Below are 27,711 nucleotides of genomic sequence, written 5' to 3' on the forward strand. Positions count from 1 at the left end.
CGGGTTCGGATCCTATATAGGACTGACCAGTGTACTCACTGGCTGAGTGCCGGTCACGAAAAAACGACAAAAATAAATAAATAAATAAATAAAAACAAGTCTCTATGCTTCCTTAACCTTTAAAAAATAAATAAATAAATAAATAAATAAAAAATAAAAGAAAATATGAATCTTTCCATGAACTCTTTGAAGTACCCTTGTATGTTCATGTTCTAATCCCCAGAACCTATGAATGTTCCCTTATATGGCAAAAGGGACTTTGCAAATATGTGATTAAATTGAGGATCTTGAGATAAGGAGATTATCCTGGTGTGCCCTGTAATCACAATGTTCCTTATAAGGACACAGTAGGAGTCAGAGGAGAAGGTACTGTAGGACTGGAACTTGAGACTGGAGTGATGTGACCACATACCAAGGAATGCCAGCAATTTTTAATAGTTTGCAGAAACAGGGAACAGATTCTCCCCTGGAGCCTCCTGAATGATCCAGCCCTGCTGACAAATTGATATTAGCCCTGTGAGGCTCATTTCTAACTTCTGACTTTCAGAACTATAAGCAAATACTTTTGTGTTGTTTTAATCTGCCAGCTTTATGGTAATTTGTTACAGCAGCAATAAGAAACTAATATACTCTCCCTGTTTCTCATTATCTACCATGACTTCATTTACCATGTATTTACACTAAAACCTAAATGTGTATAGTTCATTTGCATCGTTTGCAATTTTCACTCAAAAAATTCAACACACATACATGGCAATTAAAAAAAAGGAAGAGAAATGTTTTAAATATATTTAAAAATGCAAGTTAATGCTCTCATTATTCTACTTAGTGATCATTCAGTACTCAAAGAAACAGTAATTTGTTGAATGTTGGAGGACTGGCTTATTAAAAGATGGTATGTGGGTTTCCAGTGGAGGACCCTTCCTAAAGAATTTCCAGGGATAATTTTTACTATTGCAATTTTTGCCTAGCTGAGGTTAGTCAGTGCCTAACACTGACTTTAGGACCTCCTTTCCATGTAACATGTGATTCTGTATCTTTTTGCTGAATTCTGGACGCTTAGATCCAACCAAGATATCTCCACTTTCAATTTTCCGCAGGCTTCTCAAATTCAACATATCTGAAATAATATGATGATCATTTCCTCCACCACTCCACTTGTTTTCCTTCTTAGTAATTGTCACCAATGCCCAGCCAGTTGTCTAAGCCAGAAACCCATGTATTATTGTCTCCTTCTCTAAGGGCCTCATATCAATTAGTCATTAAATCCTAGAATTCATTTTCCTGACTCTCATTCAGTTTCCATCTTTGCTGCAACTAAAGCTACCATCATCCTGCCTCCTAACTTGTCTCCATAAGTCTCAATTTGTTCTCCATGTTGCATATAGGATAAAGTTCAAACTTCTCAGCATGCCACAGAGTCATATTCTTTGCTCACTTCATTTCTTAGCATTTATGCTTTCATCAGTCCCCTGCTGGCCCAATCTCCAGCCATACATAAACTCTGTATCTTAATGTTTCTGAGCTACTTGCAATCCCAGAATGTTTTCTCTCTCTCTTCTATAATTAAGGTTCTGTCTGCCTAGACTGTTTCTTCTGCTTTCCCCTTTGCCTTCTTTGCTCTTGTCCCATCCCAACACCCTTTGCCTATTTAATTCCTATTCATCCTTCAGGTGGCAGTGTAAACATCACTATCTTTGAGGAGCATTACTTGAACTCACAAATTTAGACAAAGTACTAGTCCTGTGTGATCTCAGAGCCCCCATTCTTACCTCTTACCTTTTTTAGTACTTTTTATGCTTTACTGTGATTGCCTATTTACTTGTCTTTGTTTCCCTCTAGATTTAAGTTCTTTGAGATCAATATCTGTTTCTTCACCTGTGTTTTTTCACAGCATAACACAAAAACATCTCTGGACTCATTTTACTGTGAAATTGTATAGAAATTTAAAAATATTGCACAGCAGCATCTCTGTAAGCAGTGTAGCATTTTTTTTTCCTATTAAATAACTATTTGGGTTTTAAATGTAACCATCATGGACAATAATGTCACAGATTACTGAGAAATGATGACTTTTGTTGTTTTATGATGCTTCTTGCTTCTTCAATACTGTTGAATAGTGGTATTGCAGATTTTTTCTTAAAGTGATATTTAGTAAGATGTATAGGTGGAATTCTGTCAGAAAGATGGCTTTTTGTGGACTTGGGTTTTTATTAGAACTTCAAAGTTTTTCATGAAAGAACGGAAATGTACTTGCATTGCAAATCTAAATAATTGCCAGTAGTAATATTTTTTTCTATAGTAAATATCTGTATAGCTATTGTGCTATAGATTTTGGAATGGTAGAGTACTTGATATGCAGAATAAACTCTGACTTTTGAGATAGAAAATTACACATTAAACAAACCACATGATTTTATTTAAAGTTGCTCAGTTCTGTTTATTTTAGAAATAAAAGCAATCCAAAAATGGAATCTACTAGGGTTTAAGGCATTTTTTTTTTTTTTTTTTTTTTGTCTTTTTTGTGACCGGTACTCAGCCAGTGAGTGGACCGGCCATATATAGGATCCGAACCCGCGGCGGGTGTGTCGCTGTGCTCCCAGCACTGCACTCTCCCGAGTGCGCTACGGGCTCGGCCCTAAGGCATTTTTGAATATTGTAGATATTGTTACATTTTACAATTTCATTTAAATTATGGGAATGTTGGAGAGGGGAGGCAAAATAAGAAGCATTGATGGAAATATATTTGGGAAGATGAAGCATTTATGGCTTTTCAACCAAAATTTAAACTACTGGTTATGTGGTACCTATATTTAAAAATAAGTTAGGATTAGGATCATGGTTGCCACAACTGTACCACACATATAACAGGCACCAAATATGTGAATTAATCAAAGTAACATGCTAAACATTTTCTAATTCCTTTTTCAGTACTGGGGCATTGGATGGTCAGTGAAAACAAACATATCTGGATGGTACAAGCAACATTGTTAAGCATTGTTAAACATAGTTTTTCCCGACAGTCCTGCCACGTACCACGTACCACGATACTCACCACTCTCCAATGGATGGTTGCTCCTCCATGCATAGCAAAGAACTTCTTATATACCTTTATCATAGAAATTACCATCCTCATTGAAGTCATTGGCATTGAAATTACTGTTTATATGTCTGTCTGTTCACAATAAACTATAAAATCTTGAAAGCCAGCTTTTGGCTCTAGCTCTGAGCTTAAGACATAAGATGTTTCAATAGATGTTTGATGAATTGAGAACAGGAATTAGAATCTTGGTATACATTCTTTTTTTTTTTTTTTTAGTTGAATCATAATTGATTATACATATTTTTGAGATTCACTGTTGACATATGTTTATCAAATCAATATTACTAGTATGTATATTGTTACAAATTGTACTTATTCTTTATGCCTCTTGTCCAATCTCTCCCTATCCCCTCTCCCTCCCCTCTCCCACCATTGATAACCGTAGATTTCTTCTCTCCCTCTAAAAGAGTTACTCTGTTGATTTGTTGCCTAGATGATCTGTCCAATGCTGAGAGTGTGATCAGGTCCCCCAATATTATCATAGAACATATGCTTTTTCTGTTACTCTGTAATGGGGTTTGTGGAGAGAGACATCCTATTCTTTTCCTTGGACTCTGCTGATGACTCTCCTTGTGTCAATGCACTCCAGTGGCTGGCGGACCATCTACATGCTGGTTGTGACGTCTAGCCACTTTCACGGCAGCCATGGTTACTGTAGTGGCTGTGGTGGGCCTCCCACGTGGAGGTGATGTTTTGGGCATGTTCCTTGACACTAGTGGTGTGCCTGGATGTGGGCGGGCGTGGGGGGGTCTGGTCCCTGGCTCAACCTGAGGCACTGGCAGTGTGGGTGGTTGTCGGCGGGTGGTCCGGTCCCCAGCTTTATGCCTTAGGTCCCCTGGTGCGCCCCAGAGTGCTGGTGGTGTGCCTGGGCCAGAACTAATTTTTTGTTCTTTTCTTACTTCTAAAACAGGGGAACTTCTTGTGGGAACCAGTACTTTAGCTGTTTGGTTGAGCTAAATTGCTGCTTTGCTGCTGTTTCCCTAGAGAAGACTTTTTGTGCAGCTCAGGGTTTAATGGTTGACCTTATAGGTACTTTCAACTCTCCAGAGACCAGGTGCACCTGGGTTGTGTAGAAACTCTGATCTGGGCCTGAATCTTTTCATCAAACTGCACTCCATGCAATTCTGCATTCCCAACCAGTCTCCTCTGAGTAGTCCTGCACTGATTGGGGGGTGGATCAGCTGTCCTTGCTGTGTCCCAGTGTTTTCCCAGTGGGCCTGTCTCTCCAACTGCCTGTGCTCCAAACACTTCACATGGCATGGGCCCTGCGCAGGTCCCTTGTCATGACTCACCGGCCTCTGAATGGCTCCCCTTTTTCAGGTCTTCTAGCTCCTCGCTCCTGCATGGGTCCACGGGAACACTGTTAGTGGTCTTGCTGTCCTGGGGGCCACCAAGGCCCTCTTCTCCCCTGCTGCCTCCAAGCAACTCCATCCGAAGGGCACAGCTGTGGCTTCTGCCAGCTCCTGCTGCATGTGCTCAGCAGTTCCAACCTTAAAGCGGCCATGGCCTGAAATGCTCCAAGCAGTTTTTTCTTACTCTCATCATGGCTTCTCTCACCTTCATGAACTCCGTAGGTCTCTCCTCCTCTTCCCCTGAGCTCCAGCGGCCCCAGCTTGGCTGTTGTTACATTTTTATAGTTGTAAATTGGTTGATTTGTGGGAGAGAGTGATGCTGGGGGCCATGTATTCTGCCATCTCGACTGAGACTTGGTATACATTCATAAGTACACTGTATATGGTTGACAGAATTCATCCGGACTTTCTAAAGATAAATATACTTTTTTTGTAGTTGATAAGTATTAACTCTTGCCAGGTCTTGCAAACTTTTCTTCAGAGTAGTTTTATTAAAATAAAAATATTTTGAAGTATTTTAAAGTAAAAAAACTTCTTTTGATAAATATTTTTAAACAGTGGAATGTTATGAAATTTCAGTGGAAAAAATACTAGTTTCATGTCTCATTCTCTTGTTTTTTGGATCAATTCTGTGATTAAAATCAAACTTTGCATACAATTCTGACTGTACTTTTTTTATCTTATTTTATTATTTTTTTTTACATTCTATGATGTTGCAGAGCAGTTGGGAGGGAGAGAGGAGGAGAAAAGGGGAGAAAATGTGATGGAAGTAGAAGGAAGGAGGGGGGGCAGGATTGAGGCCTGTGGCACCCCCCACATTCCCATAGGTGAGACTTGAGGCTTCCAGTGGTGGCTTGTTTGTTGCTGGGCTGGATGCACATGTCAGGAGGATATGGCAAAAGCCCTCATCTCCCACCAATCCAGCCTGGGAACCTGGGGCCCTTCTCGCTGTAGCTTGGTGGTTGTCACTGGGCTGGTTGCATGTGTTGGGGGGGGAGTGGCCAGGGCCCTCAGTGCCCCACTGCCCCAGCTTGGGAGAACCTAGGGCGCTTTCTGCGGCAGCTTGGTGGTCATTGCTGAGCTGGTTGCTCATGTTGGGGGTGTGTGGCTGAGGCCCTTAGCCACCACCCTTGGGACTGGTTTCAGGTGTCTGGGGGCATGGCTGAGGCCACCGTCCCTTCCCCCTTTCTGACTTGGTAGCCCAGGGGACTTCCAATCCTTATAGGTGTTATATGTGTTCTCTGGTGACATGAGACCTTTACTAGTTACTATCAAACTTTGTCTCTGGTTGTGGATACTTTGTTTTCTCTTTCAGTTCTGTGTTGGATTCTTTGCTGTTCCCACCACTTAAACTCTGCACTGGAACTAATTTTTTGTCCTTTGCTTACTTCTAAAATGGGGGAACTTCCTGTGGGGACCAGTGCTTGAGCTCTGTGGTTGAGTTAAATTGCTGCTTTGCTGTTGATTCCCTGGGGAATGCTTTTTTGTGCAGCTCAGGTTTGAATGGTTGACTTCATAGGTACTTCTAGATCTGGTGAGATCCAGTACACCTGGGTTGTATAGAAACTCAGGTCTGGGCCTGAGTCTTCACATCAAACTGCACCCCCTGCAGTTCTATATTCCTGACCAGTCTCTACTGTGTGGTCTTTTGCTGATTGGGGTGCAGATCAACTGTCCTTGCTTTGCCACAGTGTTCCCCTGGTGGGCCCATTTCCCCCACCACTCGTGGTCCAAACACTTTCCATGGGACAGGCCATACTCCAGGCCCTTGCGATGACTCACTGGTCTCTGAGTGGCTTCTTTTTTTCAGTTGTTGTGACTCCTTGCTCTTACGTGGGTCCACGGGAACCCTATTAGTGGTCTTGCTGGCCTGGGGGCCACCAAGGCCCTCTTTTTCTCTGCTGCCTGTAAGCAACTTCATCCGAAAGACAGAGCTGCAGCTTTTTGCCAGCTCCTGCTGCGTTCGCTTAGCAGCTCCAGCCTGGAAGCAGCCGGGATTTGAAACGGTCTGCATGGTTTTTTGTTTCTTTCATCGTGGCTTCTCCCACCTTCATGCACTCCATAGGGTCTCTCCTCTTCTTCTGCTGAGCTCTAGTGGCCCCAGCTTGACTGTTATTGCTTTTTAATAGTTGTAAATTGGTTGATTTGTGGGAGAGAGTGACGCTGGGGACCTTCTATTCTGCCATCTTGACTGGAAGCTCTAACAATACTTCTTATTGAAAAGTCATTGAGTTAAGCTTTTAGTTAAGTAATATATGAGGGAAGTTAGTGGGAGTTTTAATGACCCTTTTAAAGTCTAGTAGTCCTGTAGTTTTATTGACTAGATTTGGATGAATCTTGGAATGATTGTTGAGTTTTTCTTAAATGGTATAAAGATTGTAAAACTATGTATTGAATAACAGGCAGACTATTTTCTTCATTGAGCTAACTGCTGTGAACTTGTGTGTGTGTGTTGTAATTTATTGTTATGTGGCCCTTTGTGCTTTTATGCTTATATATTTTATTTATATTTCTGAGGTGATAAAGTCTAGACTATATTTTGTACTTTTGTTTTAAAATTCTGTTGGAATTTTCTTTTGAGTTTAAATGTATTGGTAGGTCCATCAAGTTAATAGATATACTTTTTTTTTGTTTAAATATAATATATTTTGAAGTGGTGCTGCTTTGCTGACTACCACAAAATATTTTCAGTTTTTCTTTTATAAATAACTCACCTCTAGTTACGGTAATTTATTGCTAAATCTTTCCTTGATTTCTGTCTTGATTTAAAAAAACTGAATGCTCTAGAACAGCCATAGGTAGCAAACATCTACTGTAGCTGTTTAGGGAAATGAATTGTCTGGTAGTTTTTAATCTCAACTTTTTCTTAGTTGCATTCATGCCTTATAGTTGGCATGAATTTTAGGGCTTATGCTAATAAAGACTTTTAAAATTTCTAAATGGAATTTAATTGTTAATTTAACAACTTTAGTTTCTCAAAAAAAATTATTATTGCTATTAATTCTTGGAATTTGTCAGGAACTGTGCTAAGTGCTTTACATTTATATCTCACTTAATTTTCTCAGTAGCTCTATGAAGTGATCTATTTGTGGGTTCCCTAAAGGTAGAGTAGACAATAACATTCTTTTTTTTAGATTTTTAAAAATTTTTTGTTGAAATGTATTGATTATACATATTTATGGGTTACAGAGTTAAATTTCAATATATGTATACAATGTGTGATGACCAAATCAGGGTAATTAGCGTCTTCCTTGTTATAAAACTTAATCATTTCTTTGTGATGAGGACATTCGGTCTCCTCTCTTCTAGCTATTTGATAACATGCAGTAAATTATTGTTAGTTAAAGATGCCTAGCTTTACCATAAACCAATAGAACTTTTTTTTTCCTATCTAGCTATTTTGTGTCCATTAACCAACCACTACTGCTCACTATCCCTTCTCCCCCTTCCCCTTTCCCACCTCTAGTAACCACAGTTCTCTCTCCTCCTGAAAGCTCAACTTGACAGTAGCATATTCTGATAGAGGAATGGTCACTGTCAAGTCAAGTCAAGCAATGGTGTCCTACATAAAGAGGTGGTTCGCAGGCCCTGTGATGAGATTCTTAATTCATTAAAGCTAAATAACAACAGTAGTCTGATGGCAAGACTGGTTAAGTCAGGCAACAGCATCTTCCAAAAAGTGGGAAATCCTAGTTTCAAGTGGTGCTCTAAACATTGTGTTTTACTCTGAAAATTCTAAGCTGCTGTACTTGCTAAATTGTGGAACTTTGTTCAATGGTGCCCATGCAATTTTTCTAGCCAACTGTATGTTTCAAATGCCACTCATTTCATCAAGGAAAAATAATTTCAGTCTTGATTTATACCAATTAAAAAAACCCTTTTGATATAAATTTTGTTAATATATTTGAAGTTCATGTTAGTAAATACTCATTTCTAGAGCGTGTAACGAACCATCACTGAGGTATAGATTAAAATTAACTTGTACACATTAGATGGTACTATTAATATTGAACATTTTATCTGTCTTACTTCAGCAGTTGAACTAGCTAACATTGAGCCTTGACCAAGTGTTAAACTTACTAAGGCATTTTATACATTGTCTGATTTAATCCTCACGGTAACCATATGCCATAAGTAAAAGTACGGTCAATATTACTTTTCAGTATAATATTTTGAATAGATAGTGCAGTCATAGAGTTCTGTATATATAAAATAAATTCTATGTAGGAGTCTCCCTCTCACCTCTGTCCACTATAGACTCATTTACCACTGCTTTCGCACCCCTTCCATGAATCACTGTTATTAGTTTCTCATGCTTAGAGTTTGTTTATGCATATTGAAGAAAATACATTCTTATGCATTATTCTTCCTCATTTTTCTACAAATGAATCATAGTAATCATAATTTTCATTTTGCTTTCAATTTTACAACTTTTTATTAAAATTTTCACACATGCAGAAAAATTAAGTAGAGAACAATGAATCCCTAAACCCACCACCTAGATTAAACATTGTTAATATTTTGCTGTTTTTTGCTTACTTTGCATATTATGTATATAGATGAGCAAAATGCATATATATGACTATATATGCATATACATTTATATGACCAATATGTGTATGTACAAATATTCTTTTTTACGAAAGCCATTTGAAAGTCAATTATAAATATCATGGTATTCCATCCCTAAATATTTCTACTTTTTAAGGTAAATTACCACCCAGTTAGTGAAGGATTTTAAACAAAGGTGTGGCATGATTGTGTAGTTATTTGATTAGGTGGAAGATGCCTTTGAGGAAGAGAAAACTAGAGGCAGGGAAGCCAGTTAAGTGATGGTTGTATTAGTCCAGGTAACAGGGAATGAAGACAGAAGTAGAGCGGTGAGTGGACTTGGTAGTACTTTGTGGTTGATTGGATGGAAAAAAAAAAAAGTTAGCTGTTTACATTTGCTTAGAGAAAGTCTGGAAAAGACGCATTTGTTCACATTTTGTGGGGTTCTTATTCCTTCTTTCTTGCGACTATATAAATTGGTCCTGCTTGTTACTAGAGGGAAAGAAATGAATATTTGTTACTCCCTACACCAGGCACTCCATGCCAATTACTTCACACGTTATTTAATTCTACCAGTAATTCTGTGAGGTATTATTATCCTTATTTTTGCAGATGAGGAAGTTGAAGTGCAGAGTTGTGGAGTAATTTGTTCAAGATCATGTTGCTTTGACATGGCAGATCCAGAATTTTAACATGGGTCTGACTAACTTTGAAGTCACTACATGACCGTTTTCCAGTTTGTCTCATGAACTGAAAAAATTATGAATGTTAGTGATATTTTTTTCTTTTAAATGTTTTTATTATTCCTAACTATGTGATCAATGGCCTTTAAAATATAGTATGTCCAAGAGTGCCAGATGTGCCAATGGACAGACACTTTATCTTTGAGTTGAAGAACAAGCAACACGTACCAACTAGCTTTCTTTTTGATGTAATGTTGCTGGATGATGAAATATGTCGTATAATTTTAGCGTATTTTCTGTGATCTCATTCACTGTTTTATTTTAAATATATGTATGATACAAACATAATCCCAGTGGTTTTATGGCTAATACAGAGAAGTTTTAAATCAAAAGATTCCTAAAAACCAGAGCAAAAAATGACAAGTTGGAATACTTCAAAGTGAAGATAAAAATGCATAGCCTTCTTTTTTAAAAAAATTAGGAGGTAAGCTGTCCAAGATGAAACAGTAGCATTAGAGCTTGTTGTGAAGCAAATCATCTAACGACATTTTGACCCCTTCTGAGCTTCCAAGACATAAGGAAATAAGTGATGCTGCCCTTAAAGACTAAAAATGTAGCTTTTTAAAAGTGACATCTTGATTCACTTGAAAACAGTAAACTCTCAAGCTATAGCATTCCCAGCTTCAAACAGTCAATGTAAAACAGACATCACACAACTTAAGTTCTCATATGGTATTCCCTAGAGAAGTAGATGAGTAGAGAATTATTTATTAAGCTCATCAGTCAGGATACTAAACCCCCAAATATCTGTGGCTGAAGGTAACAAAGATTTATTTCTTATTCATGCTGCATGTCCCTTGTGGGACAACCAGGAACTCTATAAGACCTCACCTGAGGACCCAGACTCACTGCTGTTGGTGATAGAGGAAAAGATAAAGACAATTATTCATTGACTGTTAAAGCTTCTGTTAGACTGTGTAACTTCCCCTCATATTTCATTGGCTAACGTAAGTCACATACCCACACCTAACTTCAGAGATGGTAATAAGTGTAATCTCAGCATATGTTTAGAAGAGAACTGGAATATTGGTGCACAGCCCCAATGGCTAGCATATAAGCCTTATGAGGAATATACAGAATTATACACGGTTAGTAGAATCATTTTTTTAAAAAGTGATAACACCAAGGTCCAGATCCCTGAACTGGCCATTTGCAAACAAACAAACAAACAGGCAAGCCAAGTAGCTATGAAGCAATGCCATTTAATTGAATTAACAGTCTTGATGCTGAAAGGTAAACTACATAGTTAACTGAAAATGTCCAGTAGTTATTTATTTGAGTAGAGGAGTCACCTGGTTCATTTGGGCCTACTTTTCTTTGTATTTTGTGTTACATTTTCATAAGTATATTAAATATTTGCTTTTATGTGCTTGCTTATAAAATAAATGTATTAGTAAAAAAAGATTCAAAATTATCAACTATTTTTACATAAAATGTGTTGAATAATGGTGCCAGGGCAAGGTCTGAAAAATCGCAAGGGTGGTAGTATGACACACTTTTTTTTGCTAAGTATCACATATTTTGTGTTACATAGACATGCACTAGAAATCTTTAAAAAGTGTATAATTTCGGAAAACTTACTGCATGAGGCAGTACAAATAAATAATCATATTGAAGTGCAACAGCTCCAGTCTGGACTTCTTACATTTTGTGACAAAATGAGTGATTAATATATGTAGACATTGTATTTCTACTATACATATGTACAGTGACTTTTTCTAGGCAAAATAAACCTGTAGCTTGGGCAAACTTTTGTGTGTTACTCTTTTTTTTTTTTGTACTGGAATCCAAACCCTTGACCTTGGTGTTATCAGCCCCACCCTCTACTAAGTGAGCTAACCAGCCAGCCTGTGTGTTACTCTTTATTGCTGGTGTAAACCAGGGTTCAGTCAACAGTTTTCTTCACCAGGCATTCTCATTTTCTTTTTTTTTTTAATTGTGGTAAAATATACATAGCATAAAATTTACCATTTAACTGTATTTAAGAACAATTCATTGTCATTAAGTACATTCACATTGTTATACACCATTACTACCATACATCTCTAGAACTTTTTCATCTTTTAAAACTGCAGCTCTGTACCCATTTCACAATAACTGTCCATTCTCCTCTCCCCCCAGCCTCTGGCAGCCACCATTCTACTTTCTGTTTCTATGAATTTGACTGTTCTAGATACCTTATATAAATGGAATCATACACTGTCTGTTCTTTTGTGATTGGCTTTCTTTATTTACCATAATGTCTTCACAGTTCATCCATGTTGTGCATGTGTCATGCTTCCTTTTTAAGGCCGAATAATATAATATTCTATCGTATGTATATACTACATTTTGTTTATTAATGTATTAATCAACTCTGGGGTTGCTTCTACCTTTTGGCTACTGTGAATAATACTGCTATAATTATGGGTGTACAAATATCTGTTTTAGTCCCTGCTTTCAGTTTGTTTAGATATATACCCCAAAGTGGAATTGCTGGATCATATGGTAATTCTATTTTAAATATTTTCAGTAATTGCCATACTGGTTTCCATAGTGGCTATACCATTTTACATTCCCACCAACAGTGAACAAGGGTTCCAATTTCTCCACATCCTTGCCAAAACTTGCTACTTTTCTTTTTTTGTTTTTGTTTTGGTGATAACAGCCATTTTAATGGATATGAAGCAGTATCTCATTGTTTTCCTTTGCAATTCCCTAACATTCTTGTGCACATTTTTTGTGTGGACATATGATTTCAGCTCATTTGGGTAAATACCTAGGAGCATAATTTCTGATCATATGTTAAGACTATGTTTTAGCTTTTTGAGAAACTGCCAGACTGTCTTCCAAAGTATCTGTACCATTTTGCATTCCCACCAGCAGTGAATGAGACTTCTTGTGTTCCTCATTCTTGCCAGCATTTGGTATGGTCACTGTTTTGGATTTTGGCCATTCTAAAAGGTGTTCTTATTGTTCTTTTAATTTGCAATTCCCTAATGACATATGATGTTGAGTACCTTCTCATATGCTTATTTGTCATCTAATTTGTATATATTCTTTAGTGAAGTATCTGTTCAGATCTTTTGCCCACTTTTTAATTGGGTTGTTTTGTTTTCTTATTGCAGAATATTAAGAGTTCTTTGTACGTTGTGGACACAGTCCTTTATCAGATGTGTGTTTTGCAAATATTTTCTCCCAGTCTGTGGCTAGTCTTTTCTTTCTTTAAACAGTATCTTTCACAGAACAGAAGCTTTTAATTTTACTGAGGTCCAGTTTATGCATTTTTTCTTTCATGGATCATGCTTTTGACATCTCCCTATCTATGTATTTTAGGATCTTCTTTGGTTTTCTTCATCAGAGTTTTCTAGTGTTCTTCATATAGATGTTGTAGTTACAGTTTTAATAGTTCGAAATATACTTTTCAAAAAGTGTTAAGTGGTGAAAAGGTAAAAAGAAACCATTTGCAGTAAAAATATTATGTGAATAAGAATAACATTACTGACCCAAAGTACTAACACTATTCCCCCTTTGAAGCAAATTAACTTTATCAACTAAGAATAATTTATTAAAATTCCCTTATCCCTGTATCTGTTTGAAAATATGGCTCCAAATTTCTTTGACACTCTTCCCTCCCATTAAGAGCTGGTGTTCTATATTCCCTTCTCCTAGAATCTGAGCTCTGTAACTGCCTGATCAATATAAGACAAAAAAAGTGAGGCTTTGAATGTTTCCAGTGTCAAGCCTTAAGAAATTAGCAGTTTACACTTCCTGTCTCTGAGAACATCGTTTCTTGGGATGTTTCACTCTTGGAACCCAGCCATCATGTTGTGAGGAAGATCAACCTGTCCCACAGAGAAGCCTATGTAAAGAGGAATCGATAGCCAGTACCACTTTGCCAGCCGTGTGAGTGAGCTCTGTTTGACATGGAACCTCTTGCCCAAGTTGAGCCATCCCAGCAGACACCAGGTGGGGCAGACAAGCTTCCCTGCCAAAACCTCCCTAAAAGGCACATTTGGAGCAAAGCAGATGACTGTTGTTTTAAGCAATAGAGTATGAGAGTCCAGCTATAGATTTTTTTAAAAATCCCTATAAATAATTAGATATAGTTTTATAAACATTAAAATTGAACCAGTAGTTTCAAGAGACAAGAAATGATCTGTTGGATTTTTAAACAAAGTAAAATTCCTAATCATACAGAAAGCATTAAGGAATCAGTTAATCCCTAGCCTTTTCATTACATGTTTGTTGTCAATTTATTACAAATTGAATTAACTCAAAGTCACATTAAATTAGAAAGTGTTTAGTTTCATGCTAAACCATAAGGATGTATTACTGAGCGTTCTAACTAAAAGGATGAAATAATAACATATATATATATATATATATAATACCACAATGATTATCTCAGACCTGAAATATGTTGATATTTGGGTCAGTCCCCTTCAAGTTAGTTATCTTGAAGCTTTTGAAGATCTTGAATAAATAGAGAAAATTTAAATTGTCTTCAGCATACAGTATTTAGTAGATAGAAGCAAGAGAGAACCAATTTTTAATGAGAAAATTAAAGATGAGGGGTCATGGGACCATTTTAATATTTTGCAAAAATATATGGAGTAAAAGGAAGGGCAAAGATCCTACAAATGCTTTGGTTAAGTTCAGAGGAAATAATAGTAAAGGTAGCTCATTTATAATTTCTTTACAAAACGATAAATTCTTTTCTTCTAATGCAGTTTTATTGCGATAATTTCTATTTTTTACGTACACTATTTAATGTTATCTTAAAATATTTAGCTGTTCAAATCAGTACAAAGTAAGGATTTACTGCTCATAGATGTCCTTTTTTCCATTCTTCTGAGCCAGGTAGAACTTGTGGTAGAAACTAATAGCAGTCATGCCTCTGGACATAACTCAAGCCAAAAACTGAAACAAATCCTTTGAAAGTCATCCAACAAACTAAGGAAAGATTTGTGCAAGAGAGATAAGGTTAATTGTACTCACATATCAGACTTTGGAATGGAATTGAGGAGTAATAAGGAATGTGGGCAAGGTATTGGACGGTGTAACAAAAAAATTGAAGAGTGTGATAGAAAATGTAAAGTAAAAGAAAGAAATATACCCAGTTTATAGCAATAGGTTATCAAAATAAATACACATGAGGTGAAAATAAGGGGAATAGATAAGAAATATAGATGTTATGGTGAGGTTAGTAATTGTATAGTGAAACATAAGGAATATATTAAAAGTTCATATTTAAGGAAGGTCAAATCATTGAACTATACTAGCCACAGAATAATAATTCTGTTGGTTTGGAATGCCTTAAAGGAAGGAATTGTGTTGATGTACTTTGACGTGTCTTATAAATAATTGGAACCAAATTTGGCATAAAGATCCCAATTATTAATCTACAAATTTAATAATAACAAAAATCCTAACAAAATTTTTATGAACTTAGATGATTCTCATCAGGAGGAAAAAAAATCACAAAAATAACCAAGAAAATTTTGAAAAACAACAATGAAATAGAATTTGCCTTGCCAGATAATGTGCTACAGTAATTAAAACATCATGGTATTAGCACAGTCACAGACACGTAGATCAAACAAATAGTATAGATCAGTGTACAAAAATAGACTATGTAGGTCTGTAGATTTATTATCTAATAAAAGCCTAATATCCAATTGGTGGTGAAATGCTAGATTATTCAATAAATAATATTGAAACAATTGGCTATCTTTTAATGGAAAAATATGTTTAAACCCCATTCTAAAATAGTTATATATCAAATAGTTCAAGATGGATTTAAAAATATGTGTATACACACACACATATGCATATACAATGTGTGTGTGTGTGTGTGTGTGTGTGTGTGTGTGTGTGTGTGTGTGTGTGTGTATAAAAGATACTGGAATAAAATAAGAGAATTTTTAAAATGACTTTTGGGCGGATAAAGTCTTCTAAATTAAGAAAAAATACCCACAAATTATGAAGGAAAAATAACTATTGAACAACAAAAGGCACTACAGCTAAAATAAAATAAAGGAAAAATCAGAGATGATAAGTACAACATGTAACAGATAAAAGACTAATATCTAAAATATATAAAGGACTCTTACAAATCAAAACAAAAATCACCCAAAAAGGGGGAGGAGGAGAGCAGATAATATGAGCATTATGGATGTTAATACCACCTATATCAATAATCACTTTAAATGTGAATGGTCTAAATACACTGAGTAAAAGAGAGTGTCAGAGAGGATAAAAAAAAAAGACCCAACTATATGTTTCCTAAAATAAACCCATTTTAAATATAAAGACACAAATATATTAAAAATAAAGAGATGGAAAAAGATTTATCATGCTAACACTAATCAAATATTGCCACAGTAGCTATATTAATCTGAGACAAAGCACAATTCAGAACAAGAAAAATTATCAGGGATAAAGAAGAGTATTATATAATGTCAAAGGGGTCAGTTCTACAACAGGACATAAGAATCTTTAACCTAACAAGATAATGTCCAATTGTGCTACGCAAAAACTGATAGAACTGTGAGGAGAAATCCATTATTCTAGTTGGCAACTTCAACATCCTTTTAATAGTAGTTGACAGAACCAGCAGGTAAAATATCAGTAAAGATATAGTTAAACTGAACAACAACATCCATCAGCTAGATATAATTGGAATCTATTGATTACTTCATCCAACAATAGCAGAATAAACATTCTTTTCAAACTCAAGGGAAACATTCACCAAGATAGGCCACATTCTGGAACATAAAACATACCATAACAAATTAAAAAGAATAGAAATCACACAATGTATGCTGTCAGTCAACAATGGAATCAAACCAGAAATCATTAACAGAAAACTAGAAAATTACAAGTTATTTGGAGATCAAATGCACTTCTAAATAACTCATGGATCAAAGAAGTCTCAAAGAGAAATTTTAAATGTTTTGAACAAAATGAAGATGATGTACAGCCAACAACAACAACAAAATGATGATGATAATATAACTTCAAAAAATTGTGGGATGCAGCAAAAGTTGCACTTGGAGGAAAATTTATAGCTCTAGATACATATATTAGAAAAGAAGAAAGGTCTAAATTCAGTAATCCAACCTTCCACCATAGGAAACTAGTGAAAAAGCAGTATAAATCTAAGGCAAAAAGAAGAAAAAAAAATTTTTAATTATAGCAGACATGGATGAAAATGTAAATAGGACATTGGTGAAGAAAAATAAATAAGACCAAAAGTTGTTCTTTGAAAAGATCAATAAAGCTGATAAACCTCTAGCCAGGCTAACAAAGAAAAAAAGAGAGGAGACACAGATCACCAATAGTAAAAATAAAACAAGTGTCATCACTACTGATCCCACAGAAATTAAAAAGACATGTTATGAATACACATGAATTGAATGCAATTCCTTGCCCACCAATTTGATGACTTACATGAAGTAGACCAATTATTTGAAAAATACAAACATCATAACTCAATACAAGGAGAAAAATCTGAATAGACCTATAACTATTAGAAATATTGAATCAATAATTATCAACCCATACACTACAGCCACTTGATCTTTGACAAAGGCATCAAGTCTACACATTGAGGAAGAGACTGCTTCTTCAGCAAATGGTGCTGGGAAAACTGGATATTCTTCTGTAGGAGAATGAAACTAGACCCATACCTCTCATCATATAACAAAATCAACACAAAATGGATTAAAGAATTAAATATACATCCTGAAACAATAAAACTCCTTAAGAAAACATAGGAGGAACACTACAGGAAGTAGGAGTGGGTACAGACTTCATGAATATGACCCCAAAAGCACAGGCAACCAAAGGAAAAATAAACCAATGGAATTATATCAAACTAAAAAGTTTCTGCACAGCAAAAGAAGCAATCAACAGAGTGAAAAGACAACCAACAGAGTGGGAGAAAATATTTGCAAATTATACGTCTGACAAAGGATTAATATCCAGAAAATACAAGAAACTCAAACAACTTTATAGCAAAAAAACAAGTAACCCAATTAAAAAATGGGCAAAGGAGCTGAATAGCTCTTCAAAGGAATATGTACATATGAATGGCCAACAGACACATGAAAAAATGCTCAACATCACTAAGTATTTGGGAAATGCAAATCAAAACCACTTGGTTTTGCAGCATGGCTAATATCCAAAAGACTGAGAAGGATAAATGCTGACGAGGTTGCAGAGAAAAAGGAATACTCATACACTGTTGGTGGGACTGCAAAATGGTGCAGCCTTTATGGAAATGGTATGGAGTTTCCTCAAACAATTACAGATAGATCTACCATATGACCCATCTATTCCACTGCTGGGAATATACCCAGAGGAATGGAAATCAACATGCCGAAGGGATACCTGTACTCCCATGTTCATGGCAGCACTATTTACAATAGCCAAGAGTTGGAACCAGCCCATATGTCCATCATCAGATGAGTGGATAAGGAAACTGTGGTATATCTACACAACAGAATACTACCATGCTATAAAAAGAATGAAATACTACCATTCACAACATGGATGGACTTAGAGAAAATTATACTAAGTGAAACAAGTCAGGCACAGAAAGAAATATCACATGTTCTTGCTTATTTGTCAGAGCTAAAAATAAATAAGTAAATATACAGACAAAGGGTGGGAGGGTAAGAAGCCACTGCAATCACAATTCTTTGAACTTGTTAAGACAAGTGAACAGATATGATGTAGTGTGGGGGGAGGGGAGAGTGGGAGGGCAGAAAGAGGAAAAGGTAAAGGGACAAGAAAATCAACTACAATGTATGTTGAGAAGTTAAAATAAAACTAAATAAATAAGTAAATAAATAAAAAATAAAACAGGTTTCATCACTACTGATCCCACAGACATTAAAAAGACATATTATGAATACACATATGAATTGAATACAACTCTGTGCCCAGAGATTTGATGATTTACATGAAATAGACCAATTATTTGAAAAACACAAACATCAAAACTCATTGCAAAGAGAAAAATCTGAATAGGCCTGCGACTATTAGAGATAATAAATCAATAATAACCTTCCAAAAAAGAAAGCACCAGGCCCAGATGGTTTCCTGGTGAAGTCTATCAAACATTTAAGAAGAAATGATACTAAATCTCTACAGTCTCTTTCAGAAAATAGAAGCATGTTCCAACTCATTCTGTGGGATCAGCATTACCCTAACATCAAAACTAGAAAAAGGCATTGTAAGAAAGAAAAACTACAGAGCAATTCCTGTATGAACGTAGATGCAAAAATCCTCAGCAAATATTAGCACACTGAATCCAGTGATGTATAAGATTTATACACCATGACAAAGTGGGATTTATCCCAGGTTTAAGACTGGATCAGTATTTGAAAATCAACTACTGTATTAGAATCGACAGGCTGATAAAGAAAAATCACATGATCATATCAATTGGCACATAAAAGGCATTTGACAAAATCAAACACCCACCCTAAAAACTCTCAGCAAACCGGAAATAGAGGGGAACTTCCACACCTGTATAAAAAACACATACATAAACTCTGTAACTAACGTCATACTTAATAGTGAGTAGCTAGATTTTTTCCCGCTATGATTGAGAAAAAGGCAATATTGCCTCTTGCCACTCCTTTTCAACATTGTACTGTAAGTCCTAGCTAATGCAATAAGACAAGGAAAATGAAAGATATGTGTATTAGGATAAAAAAACAAAAACAAAAAATAGCTGTCTTTGTTTGCAGATGACATTATTGTCTATGTAGAAAAATCCCAAAGAATCAATTTAAAAAACCGCGTGAAACTAATAAGTGATTATAATAGCAAGGTAGCAGATACAATGATAATATACCAAAGTCAATTGCTTTCCTGTCTACCAGCAGTGAACTGGAATCTGGTATTAAAAACATAATACTATTTACTTTAGCACTAAAATAAATAAATAAATAAATATTTAGTTGTAAATATAACAAAATATGTACAGGATCAATATCAGGTAAACTAGAAAACTCTGATGAAGGAAATCACAAACATCTAAATAAATGAAGGGATATTATATGTTCATGGACAGAAAGACTCAATATTGTTAAGATGTCAGTTATTCCCAACTTTATAGATTCAACACAATCCCAGTCAAAACCCCCCAGCAAGTTACTTTGTGGATATCATCAGTAAGCTGATTCGAAAGTTCATATAGAGACGAAAAAGTCAAAATAGCCAACACGATAATAAAGAATAGCAAAGTCAGAGGACTGATACTACCTAACTTTAAGACCTACTGCATAGCTATAGTAATCAAGATAGTGTGGTATTGGCTAAAGAGTAGACCAATCAAGAGAACAAAATAAAAGTCTCAGAAATAGATTACTCAAATGTAGTCACGTAGTCTTTGAGAAAGGAGCAAAGGCAATCCAATGGAGAAAGGATATTCTTTTCAATAAATGGTACTGGAATAACTGGACATCCCAATGCAAAAAAAAAAAAAAAAAAAACTACACAGAGACCTTATACCTTTCACACAGAAAAAATTACTCAAAAATGGATCATAGACCTAAATGTAAGAAACAAAAACTTCTAGAAGATAACATAAGAGAAAATATAGGTGATCTTGGGTTTGGTGCTGAGTTTTCAGATACAGTGCCAAAAGCATAACCCATGAAAGAAAAAACAGATAAATTGGACTTCATTAAAGTTAAAAGCTTCTGTGAAAGATACCATTAAGAGAATAAAAAGACTAGCCACAGACTGGGGAAAAAATATTTGCAAAACTCATATCTGATAAAGGACTCCTATCCACAACATACAAAAAAAGTTATAATTCAACAGTAAGAAAACAACCCAGGTAAAAGGGGGAAAAAGATCTGACAGATACTTCACTAAAGAAGGTATGCAAATAAGATGACGAATAAGCATATGAAAAGGTACTCAACATCATATGTCATTAGGGAATTGCAAATCAAAAGAACGATAAGATAGTACTACACACCTTTTAGAATGGCTAAAATCCAAAACACCACACGAAATGCTGGCAAGGATGTGGCGAACAAGGGCTCATTCATTGCTGGTGGGAATGCAAAATGGTACAGCTACTTTGGAAGACAGTCTGGCAGTTTCTTACAAAGCTAAAACATAGTCTTAATATGATCAGAAATTGTTCTCCTTAGTATTTACCCAAATGAGTTGCAAATTTTTGTCCACAGAAAAACCTGCACATGAATGTTTTTAGCAAAAATATCTCAAATGTCCATCAGCAGATGAATGGATAAAGAAAATGTGGTGTATATATGTTTTTAAAAGTTGTAAATGCATAGATTTTTTTAAAAAACGTTTTATGAGTTGAATGATTATTACATAGCATTTCTATAGGGGATTATTCAAACATGCTAGAACTATTCTTAATTCCACTCATTAGACTTAATTCCACTCATTCTACTCATCAGTAGAAGAAATTTTGGAGCGATAAGTTCCTCATTTTACAGATTTACAAAGAATGAAACCTAGATGCACAGCAGTTAAGGGATTTGCTCATAGACATTTAGTAAGTGGTAAAACCAGAGTTGGAAATAAAGTTTCTTGATACTCATTTCTAGGATATTTCTTTTTCCTTACAGGAAATATGTACAGAAAAACTAAATATAATAAATGGCTTGTACATTTTAATAATGATAATTGATAATCAGCCCTCAGAGTTTACCTTTTTGGATGCAGAATTAAAGTTGATACTATAGAAACCAGGAAATGTGAACAGGCCAATTAACAAAAGAAATAGGTGGACAGAAACAAAAGCAAATTCGTGAGGCAAACGAAACTTTTCTAAGTTGCTCAGAAATGGATACTAAATAGCAGAGTAAATAAAATTACCATTTATTTTGTAATAATTACATATTAATCATTGTTTTTACATACTTCCTAGTGTTATGATATATTGCTCGGTAAATTATTATTACTAATATTTTGGCTATCTATTCTCGATAATGCTGCTATGAACAATGGTGTACCAATATATATTTGAATCCTCCACTTCCAATTTTTGGGGGTATATATCCAGTAATGGAATTGCTGGATCATATGGTAATTCTCTGTTTGGTTTTTTGAGAAACCTCTGTAGTATTTTCTATAGTGGCTGCACCATTTTACATTTCCACAAAGATTCCAATTTCTCTACACCCCCATCAACAGTTTTTTGTTGTTGTTTTTTTTCTTGCTCTTTTTTCTGATAACCATCCTAACGGGTGTGAAATGCTGTGTTTAGATTTGCATTTCTCTTAGTGATGCTGAGTTTCTTTTCATGTGCTTATTGACCATTCGTATATCTTTTTTGGAAAAATGTCTAGTCAGATCCTTTTCCCATTTTTAATTGGGTTGTTTGTTGTTTTGGTTGAGTTTATCTTTCAAAGCTTAGGAATCATTCCTTATTTACTGATTTCTAGGAGCACTTTTACCTATTTTGGATATTGATGGCTTACTATTCTATCTTGGGAATATTTTCTCCTTATTTGTTGTCTGTCTTATACTTCATTTGCAATATGTATGATTTAGAAGTTTTGGTTTTATATAATAACTTTTGTCATTTTTTTCTTTATGTTTTCTAGGTTTTATATCTTTAAAAGGCTTTTATACTCTAATATTATTAAAAATCTTTTTTTTACTTCCCATCATTTCACTGATATGACATTCCCTATAGGCTAATCACCAAACAGATATCTGTGATATAATTCATGTTTAGTCAAAAATTTACTATAGATTATATTTTGTAGGTATAATTTATTAAATGTTGTGTTTATAATTGACTCTGGACCTTTGTTACCATCTTTACTATACCTAGAATTAGAGGATAAGTTTTCTTCACATCTGAGATTTTATTCCTTTAATATTTACTCTGTTTCCAGAGTGGTTACTTAGCACATGACCACCCAGTATAACCTATGTATGCACACATTATATATGCCTTTTTACCTAGGCAAATTTTTTCTCAAATAAATTATGTGAATATATTGTTTCAAATAAAAATCCCTTTTTATGATCTCTTTGCAATCTAGCTTATCTTAAAAAAATTTTTTTACAAAATATTTTAATTGTGATTTTTAACTTTCTGCTAGGATTGTATTACATAACATCTTGTCTTTTTATTGTATTGCCTTTTACATACAGCTTGATAAAAATATGAGATAATTTTCTTATCTGTGTATTTGTTTATAATAAGTAGGTCACATCTGTTTACAAAAGATGTATAGCTTCATTATTTATTTATTTATTTATTTTTATTGAATCATGATTGATTATACTTATTTTTGGGATTCAGTGTTGACATATGTTGATCAAATCAATATTATTAGTATGTATATTGTTCCAAATTGTACTTATTCTTTATGCCCCTTGTCCAATCTCTCCCTATCCCCTCTCCCTCCCCACTCCCACCACTGATAACCCTACGTTTTTTCTCTTCCCTTGAAAGACTAATGGTTACTCTGTTGATTTGTTGCCTAGATGATCTGTCCAATGCTGAGAGGTGTGTTCAGGTCCCCCGGTATTATCATAGAGCAGATGCTGCTTCTGTCACTCTGCAGTGGGCTTTGTGGAGAGAGACATCCTCTTCTTTTCTTTGGTCTCTGCTGATGACTCTCCTTGTGTCAATGTACTCCAGTGTCTGGCAGACCATCTGCATGGTGGTCGTGATGACATCTAGCCACTTTCATGGCAGCTGTATTTACTGTGGTGGCTGTGGTGGGCCTCCCACATGGATGTGATGTTTTTGGCGTGTTCCTTGGTGCTGGTGGTGTGTCTGGTTGGGGGGGGTCCAGTTCCCTGCTCTATGCCTCAGGCCCCCAGGCATGGCCCTGAGGTGCTGGTGGTGTGCCTGGGCCAGAACTAATTTTTTGTCCTTTGCTTACTTCTAAAATGGGGACGTTTCCTATGGGAACCAGCTGTGTGGTTGAGCTAAATTGCTGCTTTGCTGCTGTTTCCCTAGAGAAGACTTTTTGTGAAGCTCAGGGTTTAATGGTTGACCTTATAGGTACTTTTGGCTCTCCAGAGACCCAGTGCACCTGGCACCTGGGTTATGTAGAAACTCTGACCTGGGTCTGAATCCTTTCATCAAACTGCACCCCATGCTATTCTGTATTCCTGACTAGTCTCCTCTGAGTTGTGCTGTGCTGATTGGGGGTGGATCGGCTGACCTTGCTGTGTCCTTGTGTTCCCCCTGGTGGGCCCTTCTCCACCACCGCCCATGCTCCAAACACTTCCCATGGGCAAGGCCCTGCGCAGGTCCCTTGTGGTGACTCACCGGCCTCTGAATGGCTCCTTTTTTCACTTGTTCTGGCTCCTCCTGTGTGGGTCTATGGGGATCCTATTAGTGGTCTTGCTGTCCTGGGAGCCACCACGGCCCTCTTCTCCCCTGTTGCCTCCAAGCAACTCTGTACAAAGGGCACAGCTGCATCTTCTGCTGGGTTCTGCTTCATGTGCTCAGCAGCTCCAGTCTTAGAGTGGCTGTGGCCTGAAATGCTCCAAGCAGTTTTTTCTTACTCTCATTGTGACTTCTCCCACCTTCATGAACTCCGTAGGTCTCTCCTCCTCTTCCCCTGAGTTCTAGAGGCCCCAGCTTGGCTGTCGTTACATTTTTATAGTTGTAAATTGGTTGATTTGTGGGAGAGAGTGATGCTGGGGACTATCTATTCTGCCATCTTGACTGGAACTGTCTCTAGCTTCATTCTTATAATTAGTTAGAGATTCATCTAAAATTATTAAAATATATCTATCCTTTATATAAACTATATATGGTTTTTGTAAATTTAAAAATTTACTTTTGGTTACAACTATTATACACCAAGATTTTATTGTACAACTTGAGACAATTGTTTAAATTAAATCCACTGTGTAGTCTAAAATTGCACAGCCCAAGAGGTATAGAGTTTCAGTCTATCTAATAATTTGCACTATTTTGATCTAATAGGTCTCTTCATTAGAGAAACGACAGTGGTCTCCTCTTTATCCACAGTTTTGCCTTCCTTGGTTTTAGTTACTCATGGTCAACTGAAGTCCAAAAATACTACATGGAAAATTCCAGACATACAGGGGTACTTCAGAAAGTTTGCAGAAAGATAGTTTGTGGAAAAAATAGAATTAAAAGATATTACTGTCTTTCCCACAAACTTTTTGAAGTACCCTTGTAAACAATTCTTAAGTTTTAAATTGTGCAGCCATTCTGAGTAATAACGAAATCTCGTGCTGTCCATGCCTGGGATGTGAATCATCTCTTTGTCCAGTGGATCCACACTGTATACGCTACCTACCAGTTAGTCACTTAGTAGCCATCAGTTATCAGATTGACTGTCCAGGTATCCCAGTGCATGTGTTCAAGTAACCCTTAGTTTACTTAATTGTTCTATTTTATGATTAGTTATTGTTGTTAATTTCTTACTGTGCCTGTTTTAAATTACCCTTTATCATAGGTATATATAGGAAAAAACATATATATATATATATATATATATATATATATATATGTATACATAGGGCTTGGTACTATCTGCAGTTTTAGGCATCCACTGGGGGTCTTGGAACAAATTCCCTGAGGATAAATGGAGAATACTGTACTTAATATTTCAAGTTCTCATGAATTCTTTTATCATTGTGCAATATTTTTCTTGCAAAATGTGGATTTGGTTAAAAGTATTCGGCATTTTTTGTTGTCATGTTATTGATAAAATAGATTTTAAAAGGTACTTAATTATACTTCTTTAATACTGTAAAATTGGAACATGTATTTTAATTGTTTGTGTAAATAATTTCTTGTTTGCTTGTTTTTGGTTTTGGTAGCTAGCCTGTAAGGGGATCTGAACCCTTGACCTTGAAGTTATCAACCCTTGACATTGATGTTATCAACACCTCACTGTAACCAATTGAGCTAACTGGCTCTAAAATAATTTCCATGTAGATATATTTTGTGTAGATTTATTTCTTTGTGGGGCATTCACAAAAATAAAGAATTACATAATATCTTACATTTGGGAAATAATTGACAAACATTTTGCATCAATTATTGGTGATTATGTTGCTAAGTTATAATAGTGATTATATTGTATTAAAGAAAGAAAAGACCAAATGCTATATATTTGGTTTGGAAATTTGAGCCACAATTGTATATACTAACTTTTGAAAAAGAAATGTACACAAATGGCTTAATAGTTTGGGAAACGCTAAAAAGCTAAAATGTCATCATCAGGGGTAGGTATGACATTTGTTAATATAAACAGCAATGTGTATGTGAAATAAAAAGTCTGTTAGCTTTAAGAAATTTCTCTGGGGTGAGAGTAGGAAGGTGCTAATATAAAGGACCTGGATTCTGTGCCCATTTTACTTCCAACTTAGTATTTCTATTTTAACTATTCAGACATTTTTCAATTTTGTGAATGGCATACAGGACTAAACTAATAACATTAATTAAAATAATTATACAAATCATTCTTATTTAAACTGCCTTTGGTTTGAAATTAGAGTGGAGAAACTTTTTATTATGATCGAGATTCCTCCCCACCCCCCATGTTATCATTTAGGAATCAGAATTCCAGAACAGTCGATAGAACTTTGCATGTTTCTGCCTGGTCATGACAAACCAGCCACTGTATACTCATAGAGAGCAGTACAGCACTTACCTCTAGTGGCCCTTCTGTGACAGAGAGCCCGTAGACTGACATAAAGTACCAGCCTCTGTGTACGGTCTAGTGAGAGTCTGCCAAAAACTCAGCAGACAGAACTAATTGGGGAGAAAAAGGACTTTTGTGCCCTCTTCTCTCTTTCCTTTTTTTTTTTTTTTTTTTTAATAAGACAGATATTGTTAAAGTGGCTTGTTTATGTAAGATTTGTCTGCCTCTTTTTTTCTCATTGCGTGGATCATTTTCTAACTTAAAGTCTTCCACTGCAGGTCATTGAGCACTTCCACGTGGAGATTGGCACAAGACACACAACTCATAACTGTTGATGAAAAATTGGTAAGGATTTTCTACTACACACTACCTTCAGGGTTATTTTTGTACAATAGATATTCAGTATGGTATTCTGGGTTTTTTTAGGAGAGTGATTTGATTTGAATTTCTAGATGATACATAACTTTTAAGAAATATTTGTCAAAAAGATAAAGATAATTTGTGTTAAGCATTGTACACAAATATTAGTAGTTATATAGAAATATTAAGAAATTAAATTATGAAAGGCTTCTATTTTTGTGGTGTTTATAAGTAGCAATTGAACACTTTTATTTTTGTAATGAATGCATTGTTTTTTATTTTCTCAGTTACACTCCTATTTAATTAAGTTGTGAGATACTTACCAGTACAGTACTATCTAAAATTAAGTATATTGGGTTTTCAGGAACCGTGCAACATTATTGTTACTGCATGTATATATATGTATAAACACATGCACATATATCCTACTTTTACATATATATGAGAGTTAGTTTACAACTGTCAACAAATGAATAATGATCTTTTAATCACTAGCAGATAGAACTTTGGCAACCGTCACTTATAAAATTTTTCAGTGTGTGGTCTGTTTTTTTAGATGCTACTTGATGTTTATGCTTATATTGTACAATAGCATACATTTTCTAATGTTTCTAAGACTTCTGGTGGAAATATGTAATAGCGTAAGCATGCTTTTCATTTTATGTCTGGTTTAGCATTATCAAATACATGGGTGTGTTTTTTTAACTATTCCCCTTCTAATTGTTGTACCGTCTTTTATCACTCAACTTTGAGCCTATAAGCATAATCTAAATAATAAGTCACACTAAATTTTTATTTGCACCATTAAAGATATAGACAGATAAATAGATAAGTAAACAAAGAATTTGGAAAACTCGCATCTCATGCCTCAGGCTGACTGGTTTTATCCTCAAATTCTCTCTTAAGTCTACCTGCTGACATTGCCATCATCCTGGTGTAGGCTGCATCATCTTTCACCTAGA

General features: G+C 35.5%; 1 protein-coding gene across 2 annotated transcripts in view; it reads left to right on the top strand.

Annotated features, from left to right (window-relative positions):
• The window catches only part of NDUFS4 (NADH:ubiquinone oxidoreductase subunit S4), a 115,927-nt gene that overhangs the window by 18,541 nt on the left and 69,675 nt on the right, over positions 1-27,711 (top strand). For both annotated transcript variants that reach the window (XM_063087431.1, XM_063087432.1), the window contains exon 2: positions 26,668-26,734. In XM_063087431.1, coding sequence (XP_062943501.1) covers positions 26,668-26,734 — 67 coding nt within the window. The remainder of the gene's footprint in view (positions 1-26,667; positions 26,735-27,711) is intronic.

Source organism: Cynocephalus volans, chromosome 2 (genome assembly GCF_027409185.1).
Source record: "Cynocephalus volans isolate mCynVol1 chromosome 2, mCynVol1.pri, whole genome shotgun sequence".
In the NCBI taxonomy this organism is placed as follows: Eukaryota; Metazoa; Chordata; class Mammalia; order Dermoptera; family Cynocephalidae; genus Cynocephalus; species Cynocephalus volans.